This window comes from Bos taurus, chromosome 9 (assembly GCF_002263795.3).
Source record: "Bos taurus isolate L1 Dominette 01449 registration number 42190680 breed Hereford chromosome 9, ARS-UCD2.0, whole genome shotgun sequence".
In the NCBI taxonomy this organism is placed as follows: Eukaryota; Metazoa; Chordata; class Mammalia; order Artiodactyla; family Bovidae; genus Bos; species Bos taurus.
The window spans coordinates 84014042-84033872 of NC_037336.1; the positions used below are offsets into that span (position 1 = coordinate 84014042).

General features: G+C 38.7%; 1 protein-coding gene across 4 annotated transcripts in view; it reads left to right on the forward strand.

Moving 5' to 3' along the window:
* Nucleotides 1-19831, forward strand: part of ADGB (androglobin) — a 198147-nt gene that overhangs the window by 111660 nt on the left and 66656 nt on the right. For all 4 annotated transcript variants that reach the window (XR_003036243.2, XM_024996676.2, XM_059889738.1 and 1 more), the window contains 6 exon segments: nt 2364-2466; nt 4639-4780; nt 6631-6745; nt 11226-11393; nt 17649-17784; nt 18409-18546. Coding sequence is in view for 3 of the 4 variants with exons in the window: in XM_024996676.2 (XP_024852444.1) it covers nt 2364-2466; nt 4639-4780; nt 6631-6745; nt 11226-11393; nt 17649-17784; nt 18409-18546 (802 nt within the window). In the remaining variant the exon portion in view is untranslated.

A 19831-nucleotide genomic window follows, 5' to 3' on the forward strand; every position in this document is an offset into this window, starting at 1 on the left:
GTGTGTGTGTGTGTGTGTGTGTGTGTGTTTGGACATTTTTATGAAGTGATGGTAAATACAGAATTTTATTTCCCTTTTAAAGTTCCAGCTTGGCAAAATAAAATGACAGCATCCATTATGAGTCCCTTCATCCCCCTGAATTTTTTTTTAACATCAATGGTCTGAGAAAATGATGGATGTTGTTAGAGGATGTTGTTAGTACCCCAAATTAACAGCCTTTAGTTTGGCCTGCCCGTGGTCTGAGGCTAGGCAGTCCTGATTTAGGGGCTTCCCTGGTGGCTCAGATGGTAAAGAATCTGCCTGCAAAGCAGGAGACCCGGGTTCGATACCTGAGTAGGAAAGATCCTCTGGAGAAGGGCATGGCAATCCACTCCAGTATTCTTGCCTGGAGAACCCCACACACAGAGGAGCCTGGTAGGCTACAGTCCATGAGGTTGCAAAGAGTTAGACACGACTGAGCAACTAACGCTTTCACTTTAGTCCTGATTTTAGTGGCCACAGGCACTGCCTGCTGAACTGGGAACACGGAGTCTGAGGCTTGTCCTGTGCACATCCCTTAGCTGTCCCCATGGGTGATGTCATGGGAGTTGGCAGCGGGTTTGCAAAGATGTCTCGTGCCTGCACCAGGGCAGATTCCCTTCATATGGCCTCTAGGGCCACCTCATCTTCAAATTCTCAGACAATTTAAAATGATGGCAAATGAGTTATCGGTAGAGCCTCCTCCTTGCTCACATAGGCTACACTGGCAAATCCAAGGTCCTTCACAGTTTTAGACAGGGAGTATTTGAAACAACTGCTTCTATTACCAACATGTTGCAGACCAAAGAAAACAAAAGAAAACTAAAATAAAGTGTCAAATGCTAACTATTGGAAAACTTTGAGTGATGCAATCATTTTAAATAGTTACATTGCATCAAACATTTCTAGAAATCTTATTATCCTTGATTACTAAGGATTTCTTTTTCACAATATAACTTGTTTGTTTTTTTTTTTTTGCATTTCAACTTGTTATTTAAATATTGTAAAATAATATAGAAAGCCTTTAAAGTATAATGACAATTAAATTAACACATTTAACATACACCATCAGTCAAAATTATGTTGAAGCACTGGGACATTGAAGTGCAGTAATAGCACAATAATTGAAAGACCAACATTGGAGTTACGTATTAGTAGATAGACAGACTTACTTTTGAATCTCAGCTGTGCTACTTGCAAGCTCTGTGACCTTTGATGAATTACTTACCCTCTGTATTTCAGTTTCTTCATCCATAATTATAGATATTAATAGCACCCACCTAAGATGGATTGAAATCATATTCATGTAATCCTTATGCTCCTGTCCACTAAGAGATACTCCAGTTGTGCTCAGTACTTTCTTGCATGCCCCAAGCACAAATCCAGTTTGGTTCTGAAGTGGGTATCCTTTCCCTTCTCCAGGGGATCTTCCCAACCCAGAGAACAAACCCACATCTTCTACATTGCAGGCAGATTCTTTATCAGCTGAGCCACAAGGGAAGCCCCCAGTTTGGTTCATCAGCATGCAATAGGTATAGTTCTGAAGACCTTGTAGAATGAAGGAGTAATAGCAAAAACACCAAGTAGCATGTGCTTAGTCACTCAGTTGTGTGTAACTACTTGTGACCCCCAAGGATTGTAGCCAGGCTCCTCTATCCATAGGATTCTCTAGGCAAGAATACTGGAGTGGGTTGCCATGGCCTTCTTCGGGGGATCTTCCCAACTATTGGATTGAACCCAGGTCTCCCTCATTGCAGGCAGATTCTTTACCATCTGAGCCAACAGGGAAGCCCAAGTAGCCTACCTTAATACATTTCTATTCTCTCCCTGTTTACTTATCAGGGACCTATTTTCTGAGCACTGCTCAGCTGTGGGCTCAATTTCTTCCTCTATTGTCATTTCTGGAACAAACATACCCCCTTTCTTTACTCACAGAGGAGAACTTTGGCTCTCTCTGATATGGTGGCCAGTCTCAGTCTCTGCAGACACGGTTTCCATGGACTGCTGCCAGCATGCACCAGTGTGATTTTCTTTCTTTCATTAAATCTGTAAAGTACTTGTTGTGGTATATGCAGCTGCTGCTGCTGCTGCTAAGTCGCTTCAGTCGTGTCCGACTCTGTGCGACCCCATAGACGGCAGCTCACCAGGCTCCTCCATCTCTGAGATTCTCCAGGCAAGAACACTGGAGTGGGTTGCCATTTCCTTCTCCAATGCATGAAAGTGAAAAGTACTTGTTGTGATGTCTAGAACACACTAAATGCTCTATGAAGGTCAGGTATTAGAATTGGGAAATACTACCATTAACAGGCTGATATGAAATGCAACAATTAGTCTATTTCTTGCAGTTTTCAGATGAACGTGTGTCCTATCACCTATTCGTCGACAGTTTAAAGCCCATTGAACTGCTGATCTGCCTTTCTGCATTGGTACGCTGGGGAGAATCTGGAGGTAAGAGGGCCATGAGAAAATTACAGTCTGAAAGCCCAGCTCACTTTCTATTCAGGGGAAATGTATACTGCAAGTTTTAGACACCGAATGAAGGAACTTATTTCCTCTCTAGACCTCCTAAGATCTTCCTGCTCCTCTGACATCAAGGAGTAAGCTCACTCTTGCCACCCATCTCTCTCTTTGTTCTGGTCATATGATCACCTCTTTAGCACACCTAGTCCCTCTATTTCTCTTTCCCCTTATACATGGCATCATTCTTGATTCTTTCAAAATCTATTTAAAATCACAAGCTCTTTCTTTGATTTAACTCTTCCAAAGGCCTTTATCTCCATCCTGCCCTGGGCGCCTACTATCATGGTTTTATTTAGATTTTATGTACCAATAACTGTATTATCTCAATCAATCTTAAGCTCTCTGACCACCACACCTGAAGCTCCAGCTCACTGTCTCTAGAATTCTACCCCTACAATTCTTGGACTGAATGGGGACCACCATTCATCAACCTTACAACTTTTTCTGTGTCCACCCTCATTAGATCCTTATTTCTTTGAGTCCCAACACAGTTTCCATGGCCCATCATTGTATTTATTGACGTTTCTTCACAGGTGCCCTCAACACAAGTACTTTCTTACCCTCTCAAGTTATGTTCCTGACAAAACCCTAATACTGGTTGAAAATATCTCTGTTCCTGACCTGAGGTTGCATCAGAGCAGCCGAGTGTAACTGAAGAAAACAATTCCTACTACCTAGCCCCATTTTAAATTGACGACCACAAACCTCAAAAAGAACAAACAAACAAATGGCCTAAGCACTGTCAGCATTCCCCAAGTTCATTCATTCTCCACACTTTCCTTCTTATGGATGATTATTGCAAACCTGCAGATCTCTCTCCATCTTCAAATCTCCAATTCCCACTCTTATCCTTCTTCCTTTCCAGGTGATGACCTTGCTACTATTTTCACTGAAGAGATAGAAGAGATCAGAAATGACCCACTCATCTCCTCATATTGAACTCTCTGAAGCTCTAGTCACCTTTCCTTCCTATTCTAACAGATTGACTGTTCCTTTTCTTCTCTAAGGCCGTTAGATTTCTTTCTTCTTGTGAACACATGCACATATGCACAAAACAGTATTCTTTGATTGACTTGTTTTACTAAAGCATTTATATGTAACTCAAATGAACAGCTCTGACCCTGTACAGGTATACATATTTTCTGCATGCTTAATATTGAATTTCTTGCCTACCTTGATGTTAGAGACTATGGTTTTCCTACTAAGATATACCCAATGTTTTAAGTGGTATCAGATGTGTAGCAGGTAGGCAATAAATATTTGTTGAATACACTTTCCAGACTTCAGCAGTGTGAGTTTAGTATATCTACCTAACCAACAGTTCCTAAGCTGCACCACATCCTAGAACTTTGAAACTCCAAATGCAAGGAAGTGTTTCAGATCACGTGGTGGCCTGTAACATTAGCTTGAGGGTTAGCTGCAAAACAAGGTAAGAAGTATTTTGCCCTCAGCTACCAATGAAGAATAATATTTTCTACCCATTTTCAGATTTTAAAAAGTTAATTAGATTGCTTTAGTTAATTTACAAAATACAATTAAATTTAAAATGTTAATTTAATTGAAATGAAAGTTTTGTTAATTATGTTATTTCTCCACACACTTAAAGCTAAGAATCAAAGATAAAAAACTTAGATAAAATGTAGCATATTTTGCCCTTGTTTTGACACTTTCTTAGGAAAATCTCTCATTTCCCCAGAAGTAGTAATTTTCCTCCTTTAAAATTGCATATCCAGCAGGATATTGTGATTCCTGCTCTACATAAGAAAAGTAGTGGTATACTACAATGAAATATCCCTGGCTGACCTCTGTTTTCCTAACTTTTCCATTTCTGGTTTCCTCAGCTGGGGGAATGACTACGAGGAGAAAAGTAGGAATAGGACCAGAGGTCTTTCTTCCTCTCGAGTATTATTTCCCGTAACTATTTACCCAGCATAATTTCTAATGTTTTATGAGCATTTTCAGAATATGTCTAATTGTTGGTTGTTGTTAATATCATTATAATTATATTATTAATGTCATATTGATAAAAAAGCAGTACTAGTGATGGCCAACAATCAAATTTTATATATATATATATAATTTTTTTAACTTTTCCTAAAGCTTTAACAAAGAACAGCCCTCCCATAGAGCCTGGACTACTTACAGTTGAGACAATTTCTTGGAAATCTCTGAGGCCACGTGATCTTGTTGTGACAATTCACACCTATGCTACCAAGGCTACAGTGGTTCGCCTGCCTGTTGGGTATGCAGTGACTTTATTTTTCCAATACTAAGTATTATTTGAAGACTTGTAAACTTTTGACTACTAGATAATGAAACAATACGGAATCTAATATGTTGTTTCCTACAATGATTTCACAAAGTATAGGTCTATCATCATGATTCTTGAGAAAAATAATTCTGGGAATGAATAAACTGGAGAAATGCTGTATCTTTTGGAAGATGTGTAATTGTCAAAGAATCTGAAACGTGTTTAGTAAAGAGTACATTTTAAACGTGTTTAACCCAGTATTTCCTAAAATTAATTTATTAAAATGATTTTTTTGTTTTATTATGCCATAGTTCTTAATAAGGACCATGATTTTATTTAAAAACAGGCTGAAAAATAGCATTTTTTCTATAAATCTATAGTTTTACCTGTAGTTATTTTTAATTTTACCTGTAGTTTTATTTTAAGTTAAGATACAATTGGTTAAACACATCACATTTTCCATTTTAAAGAAAAGATATATAGTTGAAAAGTTTTCATGATTTTTGATAAGTTCAAAATATTACCTCATATTTCAGATAAGATAAATATTTTGCTGAATTTCCCAAGATCAATCATGATATTCTATGTGATTAATGAAAATTTATGGCTCTTATTCAAAAAGCAAAACCCAAGCAACAAGATAAAGTGCTAAAATAATCTATGGCAAGCATCTAATATTCCTAGAGGAATAATGAATTTTAAAAATACTATATTTTTCACATCTCCCCTAAAAACTCTAGTATGGAAAGATTCTTCCAGAGATCATTATTCTGTCTGAGTGCTCATTCATCAAGATGACCAAGGATGAGGAACTGATAAAGAATCTACTTTTATCTGGGCTTCCCTGGTGGCTCAGACAGTAAAGAATCAGCCTGCAATGCAGGAGACCTGGGTCCAATCTCTGGGTCAGGAAGATCCCCTGGAGAAGGGAATGGCAAACCACTCCAGTATTCATGCCTGGAGAATTCCATGGACAGAGGAACCTGGCCGACTACACTACAGTCCATGGGGTCACAAAGAGTAGGATACAACTGAGCAGCTAAACACTTTCACAATTTACTACTTCTATCTACATTTCCCCCCAAAAGGACCTAAGCAGCCACCACGAAGCTTTAAGACATGCTCTCAGTCCTCTCCATGGTGCTACAACCTGGTAGGAGAGACATAAGTAACATACATGAAGCTATGCATTTGTGAGAAAATGACTATGAAATCTACAATGCACTTGGCCAATGTGAATTATTACTGTTGTGAGGTGAAAATCAGGACCAGTCTTTTGCAATATGTCTGCAGTGCATGGGCGGAGAAGGCAATGGCACCCCACTCCAGTTCTCTTGCCTGGAAAATCCCATGGATGGAGGAGCCTGGTGGGCTGCAGTCCATGGGGTCACTAGGAGTCAGACATGACTGAGCGACTTCACTTTCACTTTTCACTTCCATGCACTGGAGAAGGAAATGGCAGCCTACTCCAGTGTTCTTGCCTGGAGAATCCCAGGGACGGGGAAGCCTGGTGGGCTGCCATCTATGGGGTCGCACAGAGTTGGACACGACTGAAGCGACTTAGCAGCAGCAGCAGTGCATGGGAGATGTCTCCAATATGTGCAACTTTGTCATTTAGTGTGACTGCTTTTATCCAACATAATTAGTGAAATATAGATTCCATGCTCTCTGAGGGTTCTTTCAGAGTAAAAATTCATCAGTCATTACCTCATCTGTTACAAAATTCAGCCCATACTAACCTTTGACTTCATTTGAGCACAAAGTATCATCAAGAAGCTAACAGAGGCAAGGACTACAACAAAGGATACCCTCGATCTATATATAGTGTCCACTCTCTTTAGGAGACACATGCTGCTCTTCACCGCATACTCCCCCGTGGGCCACTCCATACACATCTGCAGCATGGTGACCTTCGTCATTGGGGATGAAGATGTTGTGCTACCCAACTTTGAGCCGGTAAGTTGGTTAGCAACTGTGATTTTTGTGTGTGTGCTTTAGTTTCAAAGATCTTGAACTAAATAATATTTCTATTTTTTTATTCAGCTTACTCATTTGTTTACTTTTTAAAACTACTAAGTATATTCTGTAAGAAATTCTCAAATACAACATGTTAATAAGCAGTCTTAACTCTGTAGGGATACAAATAAAATCATTTTATTTTAAAAATAATTATTATTTTATTTCATTTTATTTTATTTACTCACCTCTGCTCTGTTGAATTCCCTTACACATCTATTAACACCTAAGGCAGATCCCATAGTATCAATATTATTGTTCCCTTGAGAAACATAAAGGATCAGTACGGACTTTTTCAATGCAGGTTAAATTTTTGATATTTTAAATGTTCCTTTCCTCTTTCTTTGTCCTAAGGAAGGGACTCTGGGATTCAGGGAGAGAGGATCCACGAAAGGGTCAGTGATTTCTTCATCTGCTCTTAACCTCTTGGTTTTTCTAGCTACTGGCTCTGACAGAGTCTGAAAGAAAAGAGAGATAAATAAATCTTCCTTCAGGTCCTGTCTTGGTTTAGACATCCTCTCAAGGACATCTTCAGACACATGCATATGCATTTTGGGAGACAAGTATTTATAGGGCCTTTCTACTGCATAATTCAGCTTTACCTGCTCCTCTAATCTATCTCCATATATCACAACTTCATATTAGTGAGATGAGATCCACTTAGCCAGTCAGTAAACTTGTCCAGAGCAGTAGCAGGACGGCTCAAAACCAACTCCGTGCTCACGTTTTCATGGCCCAGATACGCTCCAGTCATGCGTTCTTCCCTCTCCAGGCAGTGGTCCTGAAGGATGCCCTATGGCTGCCCCTTCTCTTTCTGCATCACCTCTCATCAGACCTAACTCCTGCTCAATAGACACAGAAGGAAGATCATCAAGCCCACCGTCTATGTCCCTTAAACCCTTAATTAGATTTACCCTGCTTATTTTAAATTCTTGTTTTTTCTCTTCTTTAAAAAAATTATTTTTACCTGAATAAATCAGTGTTATCTAAAAGAAACTGTATAAATAAAACTGCATAAAGTGAAAGTGTTAGTCACTCAGTCATGTCCGATTCTTCAAGATAACTATAAAATAAAGGCAGCCAACTTAACTGCCAACATTATATGATTTAGATGAATAATAAATGTGCTTAAGTGGTAAAGAATCCCCCTGCCAATGTAAGAGACACAAGAGACTCAGGTTCGATCCCTGAGTTGGGAAGACCCCCTGGAGGAGGAAATGGCACCCCACACCAGTATTCTTGCCTGGAAAATTCCATGGACAGAGGAGCCTGCTGAGATACAATCCATGGGACTTCAAAGAGTCAGATAAGACTGAGTGACTGAGCACACATAATGATATTATAATATTAAAAAAAAAAAAACTTCAGGAAACTTGGGGATTTTTAGAGCATGAGCCACCACCTCCTTGTGTGGCCCTGAAATAAACCTTTCTCTGCTTCAAACACCAAACAAATAAACAAAAAAAAATTTTTTTTACATAGTATGGCTTATCTAATTTGTTTCTTTTTTATTTTTTTGAATTGAAGTAGAACTGATTTACAGTATCATGTTAGTTTCAGCTGTTCCGCCAAGTGTTTCAGTTTTAATATATATTTTTTCAGATTATATTCCATTATAGGCTAATTAGAAGATATTGAATATTGTCCCCTGTGTTATATAGTAAGTCGTTGTTTCTTATCTATTTTATATGTAGCAGTGTGTATCCATTAAACCCACACTCCTAATTTTTCCCTCCCCTACCTGTTTGCCTTTGGTTAGTCATAGTTTGTTTTCTATGTCTATGAGGTTTCAGTTTTGTAAATAGATCCATTTGTACTTATGTATTTTATTCCAAGTGTGATATCACACAGTATTTGTGTACTTAATCACTATGATATTCTGTAGGCCCATCCATGTTACTGCAAATGGCAGCTTTTCATTCTTCTTATGGCTGAGTAATATTCCAGTTCTGTATCCATGCATCGACTGATGGACATTTAGGCTGCTGTATATAGTGCTATGAACACTGGGGTGCACATATCGAACTTAAAAGCTTTTGCATTTTGATATTTGGCAAAACTAATACAATTATGTAAAGTTTAAACATAAAATAAAATAAAAAAGAAAAAGCTTTTGCACAGCAAAAGAAACCAACAAAATGAAAAGACAGTCTATGGAACTGGAGATATTTGCAAATGATGTGACTGACAAGGGGTTAATTTCCAAAATATACAAACAGCTCATACAACTCAATGTTAAAAAGCAACCTAATAAAAAATAGGCAGAAGACCTCAATAGACATTTCTTCAAAGAAGACATTGAGAAGATTAACAGGTATTTTAAAAGATGCTCAACATTGTTAATTATTAGAGAAATGCAAAGCAAAACCACAATGAGGTACCACCTCACATAAGTCAAAATGGCCATCAAAATATCTACAAAAAATAAGTACTGGAGAGAGTATGGAGAAAAGGAAACCTTCCTACACAGTTGGTTAGAATGTAAATTGATACAGCTACTATGTAGAACAACAGTATGGAGGTTCCATGGTGGTGGTGCTTTAGTCACTAATTCATGTCCAACTCTTTGACCCCATTGACTGTAGCCTGCCAGGCTCCTCTGTCCATGGGATCCTCCAGGCAAGACTACTGGAATGGGTTCCCAGTTCCTTCTCCAGGGCATCTTCCTGACTCAGGAATTGAACCTGTGTCTCCTGCATTGCAGGCAGATTCTTCACCAATTGAGCTACGAGGGAAGCCCTTAAAAAACTAAAAATAGGACTACCATCAGATCAGATCAGTCGCTCAGTTGAGTCCGACTCTTTGCGACCCCATGAATCGCAGCACTCCAGGCCTCCCTGTCCATCACCAACTCCCAGAGTCCATCGAGTCAGTGATGCCATCCAGTCATCTCATCCTCTGTCCTGCTTAGCCTGCTTCTCCTCCTGCCCTCAATCCCTCCCAGCATCAGAGTCTTTTCCAGTGAGTCAGCTCTTCGAATGAGGTGGCCAAAGTACTGGAGTTTCAGCTTTAGCATCATCCCTTCCAAAGAAATCCCAGAGCTGATCTCCTTCAGAATGGACTGGTTGGATCTCCTTGCAGTCCAAGGGACTCTCAAGAGTCTTCTCCAACACTACAGTTCAAAAGCATCAATTCTTCGGCACTCAGCCTTCTTCACAGTCCAACTCTCACATCCATACATGACCACAGGAAAAACCATAGCCTTGACTAGATGAACCTTTGTTGGCAAAGTACTACCATATGATCCAGCAATCCAGCTCCTGGACATATGTCCTGGGCTTATATTCAAAAAGATGTATGCACCCCAATGTTCATAGCAAAACTGTTTACAATAGTCAGGAAATGGAAGCAGTTTGTTTTTTTAGGTGATTTAATTCCCTAATTAACTGTTCGGGTCTGTGAACTCGTATTTTCCTGTGATTATCCTCCATCTTATAAAAGTTATTGGGGCTGACTTTTGGGCCCCAGTAGTCTTCACTTCTAATCAAGAAGGAAAGGGGGCTATAGATTGGTTCAAAAGCAGAGAGACTCAAGCTTCTCAGAGCCATTCTTGATCACTCCCAATGCTACCACTTAACCAGGTGACTTTTCGGGTCATGGTTTCATTTCAGGGAGAAACTATTAAGAAGACATTTTTCCAAAGCGTTGAGGGGATTGGGAGAAGGTCAGGGGGAAGTAAATGCATTAATATGGCGAGTCAATTGCCTCTGTTTTCATCAGCTTCTTGCTCCATTCTCATGCTATTCCTGCTGGACTAGTCCTTAGAATTTCTACAGGGAACTGCGGAGTGATGTTAGTGCCCCTAAGGAAAGGGGCAAAAGCAGACTTTACAAAGTTATCCTCCTGCATGACCCTCTTCAGGCTGCCTGTAAGCACCCTCTGCTCTGCAATTTCTCCATCATCTGCAACACCTCAGGGTTTTCTCCATCTTTAAAAATAAGTCCCTTCCTGGTATCCCTGTCGCCTCCTTGCTTTATTGTTTCTTCAGCATTTATAGCAGAAGGAAGACATGCTAGTTCACCCTCTTGCCTCTTCTTTCTTTTTTTTTTTTAATTGCTCTCTCCCTGAACTCTTCTCTGCCCTTCAGTCATCAGATACCACACAGCTGTCAGACTAATTCCTAGACGTTCTTCAGAACAAAGGTTGGATATTAATACTGTGGAGAAATTGCCCATGGCCCCCAGTGGGGTTGGTGTTCTTTCTGTGTGTTCCTACAAGAGCAAGAATCAGGTTCCTTGTTTAACATCTCTCTGATCATGACTCCTGGTGAAATACTTTGATCAAGTAAATTTTCCATAAATAACTGCTGAGTCAGTCACGTAACAGATTTTTAATATATTAACAGAAACGAAATCTTTGTAAACTTAATTACACCTAAATAAACAAAAATGAAGCTGAGTACTATGCTTGGTCTTCACAGGAGAGCTACCGATTTACAGAGCAGGCTTTAACAATTTTGAAAGCTGTTGGACATGTGATTGCTAATTTCAAAGATAAGGCTAAACTTTCTGCAGCCCTGAAGGATCTACAAACAGCTCACTACCCTATCCCCCTCCAGGATAAAGAACTAACTGCACAGCACTTCAGGGTAAGTATGTTCAGGCTATACAGTTCCTAGAAGAATATGTTCTATTTGTAATAATATATCTCATATTAGATAAGATCCCCTAAATCAGAGCTGAGAGAATGTTTTGGATGAAGACAATTTGGAAAGTGATGACAGCAAGCAGAAATGAGAGACTAGGAAGAATGAAATGAGAAAGAAAAGCATATTTGTTAAAGGATATGATAATGATTGCTGTGGGTTACTGGGGCTCAGTCCTCCAGGGGATCCTGGTGAACTGTGGAGGGTATCCCTCAGAAACATCCTACTAAAGGATGAGGTGACTGTACTATTTATCCACCAACTCCTTCCCCACTGATAGGTGGATGCTCTCGAGGTATCAATATTTCCTCACACTTTTGGGGCTAAGCAGCATCCTAGCTTTCAGTTCAGTCAGTTCAGTCACTTAGTCATGTCCAACTCTTTGCAACCCCACGAATTGCAGCACAACAGGCCTCCCTGTCCATCACCAATTCCTGGAGCTTACTCAAGCTCATGTCCATTGAGTCAGTGATGCCATCCAACCATCTCATTCTCTGTTGTCCCCTTCTCCTTCCGTCTTCAATCTTTCCCAGAATCAGGGTCTTTTCCAATGAGTCAGTTCTTTGCATCAGGTGGCCAAAGGATTGGAATTTCAGCTTCAATATCAGTCCTTCCAATGAACACTCAGGACTGATCTCCTTTAGGATGCACTGGTTGGATCTCCTTGCAAGAGTCCAAAGGACTCGCAAGAGTCTTCTCCAACACCACAGTTCAAAAGCATCAATTCTTTGGCGTTCAGCTTTCTTTATGGTCCAACTCTCACATGACCACTGGAAAAACCATAGCTTTGACTAGGCAGACCTTTGTTGGCAAAGTAATGTCTCTGCTTTTTAGTATGCTGTCTAGGTTGGTCATAGCTTTTCTTCCAAGGAGTAAGCGTCTTTTAATTTCATGGCTGCAGTCGCCATCTGCAGTGACTTTGGAGCCCCCTAAAATAAAGTCTGACACTGTTTCCACTGTTTCCCCATCTATATGCCATGAAGTGATGGGACCAGATGCCATGATCTTAGTTTTCTGAATGTTGAGTTTTAAGCTAACTTTTTCACTCTCCTCTTTCACTTTCTTAGAGACACTTTTTATTTCTTCTTCCCTTTCTGCCATAAGGGTGGTGTCATCTGCATATCTGAGGTTATTGATATTTCTCCTGGCAATGTTTGATTCCAACTTGTGCTTCATCCAGCCCAGCATTTCTCATGATGTACTCTGCATATAAGTTAAATAAACAGGGTGACAATATACAGCCTTGACATACTCCTTTCTTGATTTGGAACCAGTCTGTTGTTCCATGTCCAGTTCTAACTGTTGCTTCCTGACCAACATACAGATTTCTCAGGAGGCAGGTCATGTGGTCTGGTATTCCCATCTCTTGAAGAATTTTCCATAGTTTGTTGTGATCCACACAGTCAAAGGCTTTTGGATAGTCAATGGAGCAGAAGTAGATGTTTTTCTGGAGCTCTCTTGCTTTTTTGATGATCCAATGGATGTTGGCAATTTGATCTCTGGTTCCTCTGCCTTTTCTAAATCCAGCTTGAACATCTGGAAGTTCATAGTTCACATACTGTTGAAGCCTGCTTTGGAGAATTTTGAGCATTATTTTGTTAGCATGTAAGATGAGTGCAATTATGTGGTGATTTGAACATTCTTTGGCATTGCCTTTCTTTGGGATTGGAATGAAAACTGACCTTGACCAGTCCTGTGGTCACTGCTGAGTTTTCCAAATTTGCTGGCATATTGAATGCAGCACTTTCATAGCATCATCTTTTAAGAATTGAAGTAGCTCAACTGGAGTTCCATCACCTCCACTAGCTCTGTTCATAGTGGTGCTTTGTAAGGTCCACTTGACTTCCAGAAGGTCTGGCTCTAAGTGAGTGATCACACCATTGTGATTATCTGGGTCATATAGATGTTTTTGTATATTTCTTCTGTGTATTCCTGCTTCTGTTAGGTCCATACCATTTCTGTCCTTTATTGTGTCCATCTTTGCATAAAAAGTTCCCTTGGTATCTCTAATTTTCTTGAAGAGATCTTTAGTCTTTCTCATTCTATTGTTTTCCTCTATTTCTTTGCAGTGATCACTAAGGAAGGCTTTCTTATCTCTCCTTGCTATTCTTTGGAACTCTGCATTCAAATGGGTATACCTTTCCTTTTCTTCTTTTCCTTTCACTTCTCTTCTTTTCATAGCTGTTTGTAAGGCCTCCTCAGACAACCTTTTTGCCTTTTTACATTTATTTTTCTTGGGGAAATGGTCTTGATCCCTGTCTCCTCTACAACATCATGAACCTCCGTCTGTAATTCTTCAGACACTCTAACCTTTGAATCTATTTGTCACTTCCACTGTATAGTTGTAAAGGATTCAATTTAAGTCAAACCTAAATGGTCTAGATGGTTTCCCTATTTTCTTCAATTTAAGTCTGAGTTTGGCAATAAGGATTTCATGATCTGAGCCATAGTCAGCTCCCAGTTTTGTTTTTGCTGACTGTACAGAGCTTTTCCATCTTTGGCTGCAAAGAATATAATCAATCTGATTTCAGTGTCGACCATCTGGTGATGTTCATATGTAGAGTCTTCTATTGTGTTGTTGAAAGAGGGTGTTTGCTATGACCAGTGCATTCTCTTGGAAAAACTCTACGAGCCTTTGCTCTGCTTCATTCTGTACTCCAAGGCCAAATTTGCCCATTACTCCAGGTATGTATTGACTTCCTACTTTTGCCATCCTCCTTTCCTGAAAGCCTTAAAGGAGGGATACAAAACAGAGAGTGGCACCCCTGTTCACTATCGACCTTTCAGTTGATTTTTGTTGTGGTCCTGAACTGTCAGTGGCATCATGGCTTGCCTACACCCTCCAAACACTAGTTGTGACAACTAAAAATGGTTTCAGATATTGTCAAATAGCCCCTGGGGAGTAGTGTTGCTAGAGTTAGAAATTAAAACACAGGATACCCAGTTAAAATTTGTTTTATTAAAGACAATTTTTGGAGTAGTTGCAGGTTCATCACAAAATTGGGCAGAAGGCATGGAGACATCCCATATATCCCCTACCCCCCACACACCTCCCCCATTACTTACCAGCATCCCCCATGAGTTGTACATTTCTTACAACTGATGAGCCCAAAGTCTGCAATTTACATTAGAATTCACTCTTGGCATACATTCTATGGGCTTGGACAAATGTATAATGACATAGATCTATCATTGTAGTATCATACATAGTAATTTCACTGCTTTAAAAGTCCTAAGTGTTCTGCCTACTCATCCCTTCCCTCCCCCAAGCCCTGGCACACACTGATCTCTTTATTGTCTCCATAGTTTTGCCTTTTCCAAAATGTCATAATGTAGTCTTTCCAGATTGGCTTCTTTGACTTAGAAATAGGTATTTAAGTTCCCTCCCTGTCTTTTCATGACTTCATAAGTCATTTCTTCTTGTGTGCTAAGTTGCTTCAGTCATATCCACCTCTGAGACCCTATGACTATAGCCCACCAGGCTCCACTGTCCATGGGATTCTCCAGGCAAGAATACTGGAGTGAGTTGCCATTTCCTTCTCCAGGGGATCTTCCCCAACCAGGGACTGAACCCACTTCTCTTATGCCTCCTGCATTGGCAGGAGGGTTCTTTACCACCAGCACCACCTGGGGAGCCCCATTTCTTCTTAGTTCTGAACAATATTCCATTGTCTGAATATAGCACAGTTTATTTATTCACTTACTGAAGAACATCTTTGTTGGTTCCAAGTTTTGGCATCTATGAATGCAGTGGCTGTAAACAACTGTGTACAAGTTTTTGGGCGGACATACATTTTCAATCCCCTCGGGTAAATACAAAGGAGTGTAATTGCTGGATCGTATAATAGGGTATGTTTAGCTTTATAAAAATCATCAGACTCTTCAAGAGTGGTTGTACCATTTTTCATTCCCATCAAAATGATTGAGAGTTTCTGATATTCCATATTCTAGTCAGAATTTGGTGTTGTCAGTGTTCCAGATTTGGGCTCTTCTAAAGCACAGTGGTAAGTCATCTTAATTTGCATATCCCTGATGACATACAGTGTGAAACATCTTTTGATATGCTTATTTGCCATCTGTATATCTATTTTGGTGAGGTGTCTGTTAAAGTCTTTGGCCCATTTTTAATCAGGTTGTTTGTTTTCTTATCATTGCCTTTTAAGTATTCTTTTTGCAAATATTTTTTCCCAGTCTATGAAGTCATTAGAGAAGTCAAAGTCTTCTCATTCTCTTGACATTTTCTTTACAAAGCAGAAGTTTTAATTTTAGTGAAGTCTAGCTTATCAATTCTTTCTCTTATGTGTCATGGCTTTAGTGATGAATACATAAAGGCACTGCCCTACCCAAGGTCATCTAGATATTCTCCTATCTTATCTTCTAGAAATTTTATTCTTTTACATTGTACATTTCAGTCTACTGTTTATTTATTTATTTTTTAATTTTGAGTTAACTTTTGTGAAGGGTGCATGGTCTCTGTCTAGAATCATTTCACTCAGCCAATTTTTAATTTCATATAAGCAAACAGTATGTACAATATATAAGGTACAATTATATTAGAAATTATTTATACTAGAAATTTAATTTCCCTGTTATTCCACTTTAACTGAGCATAAGGTGTTGTTGGGGAAAGACAATTAAGAACAATCTTCAAACCAAGAAAAACTCCACAAAAGTAGAAGAAAAAGAAAATCGTTGCATAAACCTTAAACTAGAATGTGATACACGTCAAGGGCAATCTACTAAAGAGATTGCAAAGACCCAAGGACATTTCTCTTTTGTATAGTTCGTCATATAGAGTCCATTACATACATATTCTCAAGATAAATGATAAACAGTCCTTAAGTAGAAGGATTTGATGGCACCATTTGTTACACATAGTGAATCCTAAATTCACCTGGCATTTGGGGTGACCGTGTGCACGAAGGGAAAGGGGTTTTCCTCAGATCAGAATGACTTCCTAAGAGCTCAGGGAGAGGGAGAGGTATAATTGGGTGAAAGTCACCACAAATAGTGCCCAGGGGGGCCCTACCTAGGGCTTCCCTGGTGGCTCAGTTGGTAAAGGATCTGCCTGCAATGTGGGAGACTGGGTTCGATCCCTGGGTTGGGACAATCCTCTGGAGAAGGGAACGGCTACCCACTCCAGTATTCTAGCCTGGAGAATTCCATGGACTGTACAGTCCATGGGGTTGCAAAGAGTCGGACACAACTGAGCGACTTTCACTTCATTTCACTTCAGCCCTACCTAATCCATCAAGTGCTTTACTCCCTGTGAACATGTAAATAGCTACAAGTAAACAAGCAGAAATGTGCCGTGGTTGGTTATCATCACCAATAATAGTGTGATTGGATATGTGGAATCTGTCAACATTTCTGTATAAAAATCATGAAAAAAAAGAACTTGAAAGAAGGAATATGTGTTCTGGTTGTAGTCTAGAAACCTTCCATCAGTCCTCTTTGGTGAAATAAACAATGAATTGGCATCAACACTTCCTGAATGAGAGTCAGTGGCTTGAGAAAATATCCAGGGACAAAATAAGAAAGCTCTTGAGGCAATGGTGCATCTCTTGACAACACAAATAATATAACTGTATAGAAAACACACATGTTAAGTGCTTGCAAAAAGTGATTTGCAAGAGTAGGAGTCTGAGTATGAATATGTTTTTGGAATACTTAATCAATATATGTAGCTTATTTTATTTTTTCATATATGTTTAAATGTGATATATGATGAAGAAGTTATGCCTAAATAAATTTAAAAGAGATTTTTCAATAGGAAATAAATACTCACAAGTGATGGAAAGTGATAAAAATCTTGAGTGGCATATTTTCTTTCTTGAAGCACATGAATTAATAGTGTATCTTACAATACATGGCATCTCAGAATAAGAGAAACCTGGTATTTAAGTCGCTTAGGCATAAGAACATTATTTTTTATCTTACACTGTATCACCTCAATTAATTTAATATTAATTTTGGTTGAATATATATTATAAACATTGTGTTGATTAAATCTTATTAAGTTAAAATTTATCAGATGTTAAATAAATTTGGTCTCTTACCAGATGAGGGAGTCTTCAAAGAGTCTTCTGTTAGATGGTGTGTATATCTGAGAAATAGAAAGGTTTTTAGAGCCTCTCTGACTAGGTAAGAGTATTTTCTTGATTTAGAAAATATACTAATACATTTAATCTTTTTCAGGTTTTTCATATTTCTTTATGGCGTTTAATGAAGAAAGCTCAAATAACAAAACCTCCACCCAACACCAAATTTGCATTCCGTGCTGTGGTTTTGCACTTGGATTTACTCGATTCTTCTTTGGAAGAGGCTTCTTTAGGTACTCATTAATTTTAGGTGTTTACGTGACCAGGAAATTCCTAGCTTTATTTAGGATACGTAATTTGAGAAAAATGCACCCAAAATTTCTGTGGTGTAAGTAGAATAATTCAGTATTGACAGTTGTAGAGTTCAAGCATTGCCCTGAGAAAGCTCAAAAGTTTCCGAAGATCTGACATGGTCCCCTGTTCCACGTATTTCCAGGGGAGCCCAGAATATCCCAGTTTTATTTGTTTCTGACCTTAAAAAGCAGACCGTCACCTATGTATATAGTACAACTTGAGGAATTCTGGGAAGATATTCTGGTCTCAGAAACCTTCATTTCTTCCTTTTCCAATGCTCTATTCCCACGATTTTAACATTTTTTTTTCAACTTTAAGAGATCCTTCTTGCTATTTTCACAGAGGAATTCAACAGTATTTGACTAAAGTGTCAATATTTACTATTTCCCTTCTCCAGAATGTTTATATTCTAAAAAGGAACCACCTGCAGAAGGCAATGTTAAATATAAGAACAAATCATTGTGGCACTTGACACATCAGATGGCCTTAAAAGTTAAAGGCAGTGAAAATTGAAGTAGAGATTAGATTAACTTTCAGTCCAAAGTTTGTTTTTCTCTTTCTAGCGGAATGGGTAGATGCTAAGTACAATGTGCCAACAAGCGATAAAGAGTATTCTCCAGAGGAAGTAGCAGCGGCAATTAAAATTCAAGCCATGTGGAAAGGAACATATGTCAGATTACTTATGAAAGCGAGAACACCAGGTATGCTCTTTCAATCATTTATAAAATGAACTTGCATAAATAAGTGAAGTTAAAGTCATTCAATCGTGTCTGACTCTTTGCAACCCCATGGACTGTAGGCTGCCAGGCTCCTCTGTCCATGGAGGCCTTAATACTGGAGTGGGTAGTCATTCCCTTCTCCAGGGGATCTTCCCAATCCATGCACTGAACCCATATCCCCTGCATTGCAGGAGGATTCCTTACCATCTGAGCCACCAGGGAAGCCCCTGCATAAATAAAGATGAATATTTGTTTACATGCTAACAAAAAATATTTTAGGTTCATTCAACTCTATGGCTCAGCTAATTGTTTTTAATTCTATAAATATTGAAATTTCTTGAGTTCAGGGTGCAGGTATGTATGCTCAAGCTCTTGTTCCTGCAATTTAGTGCAGTGTGGCTTTAGTCTGTGTCTGAAACAGACTGAGCACACAGTGAATACTGGCTGAATGAATGATCAGCTGTATTTTCCCCATCTTTTGTGAGTTCTTCAAACACAGGAAACTGGCCTTTTCCCATTCATCCTCAGTGCCTAGCGGAATGCACAGCAGTCAGTTTCAGCTAAGTCATAGATAATTTTACATTTCTAGGCCATTTTTCAAAGTGAATGCATGAATGAATTAAATGAAGATGTTTCCACGTATGTCCATGGTATCATACAGTTAGCATAAAATGCATTCAAAGTGTATTATTATATTTATCAAATCAAATATATTTTTGTATATGAAACTATTTTGTGAAAAGATCTGTTTTATCAGCTCAAAATAAAACACTGCAAAGGCAAAAAAAATTATATTCGATTATTTTCATTCTGCACATTTTGTTGACATGTTTATGTAAAAAGCCTTGCCTCCCACAGAATTCTTTGAGTATTTTGAAACATTTTGTTGTAAAAGTATCTCTGAAACAATGAGAAATATCAAAATGTTCACCAAAGCAGTAAAAACTATAGATCCATAAATGTTAAACAAACAAACGACATTGCATAGTTTTGTGATAGAAAAATATCCCTGTTGTTTGTCCGTATATACTGTAAAAAGCATATTCATATAATAATTTTTTTCTCTTTATAAAAAACAAATGAGCAGCTTTTTAATAGTATTTGTGTTCTCATTCAACATATAATTTTTGAATAATTCTTGTGTATGCAGAACTATTCTATGTTCTGGCCTTACAGAAATTAGTAAAACTTCCAAGGTTTCTGTTCTAATGAATCTTGTGTTATAGTGGTCCCAGGCATGCAATTGAAAGTAAATATATTAAGATAA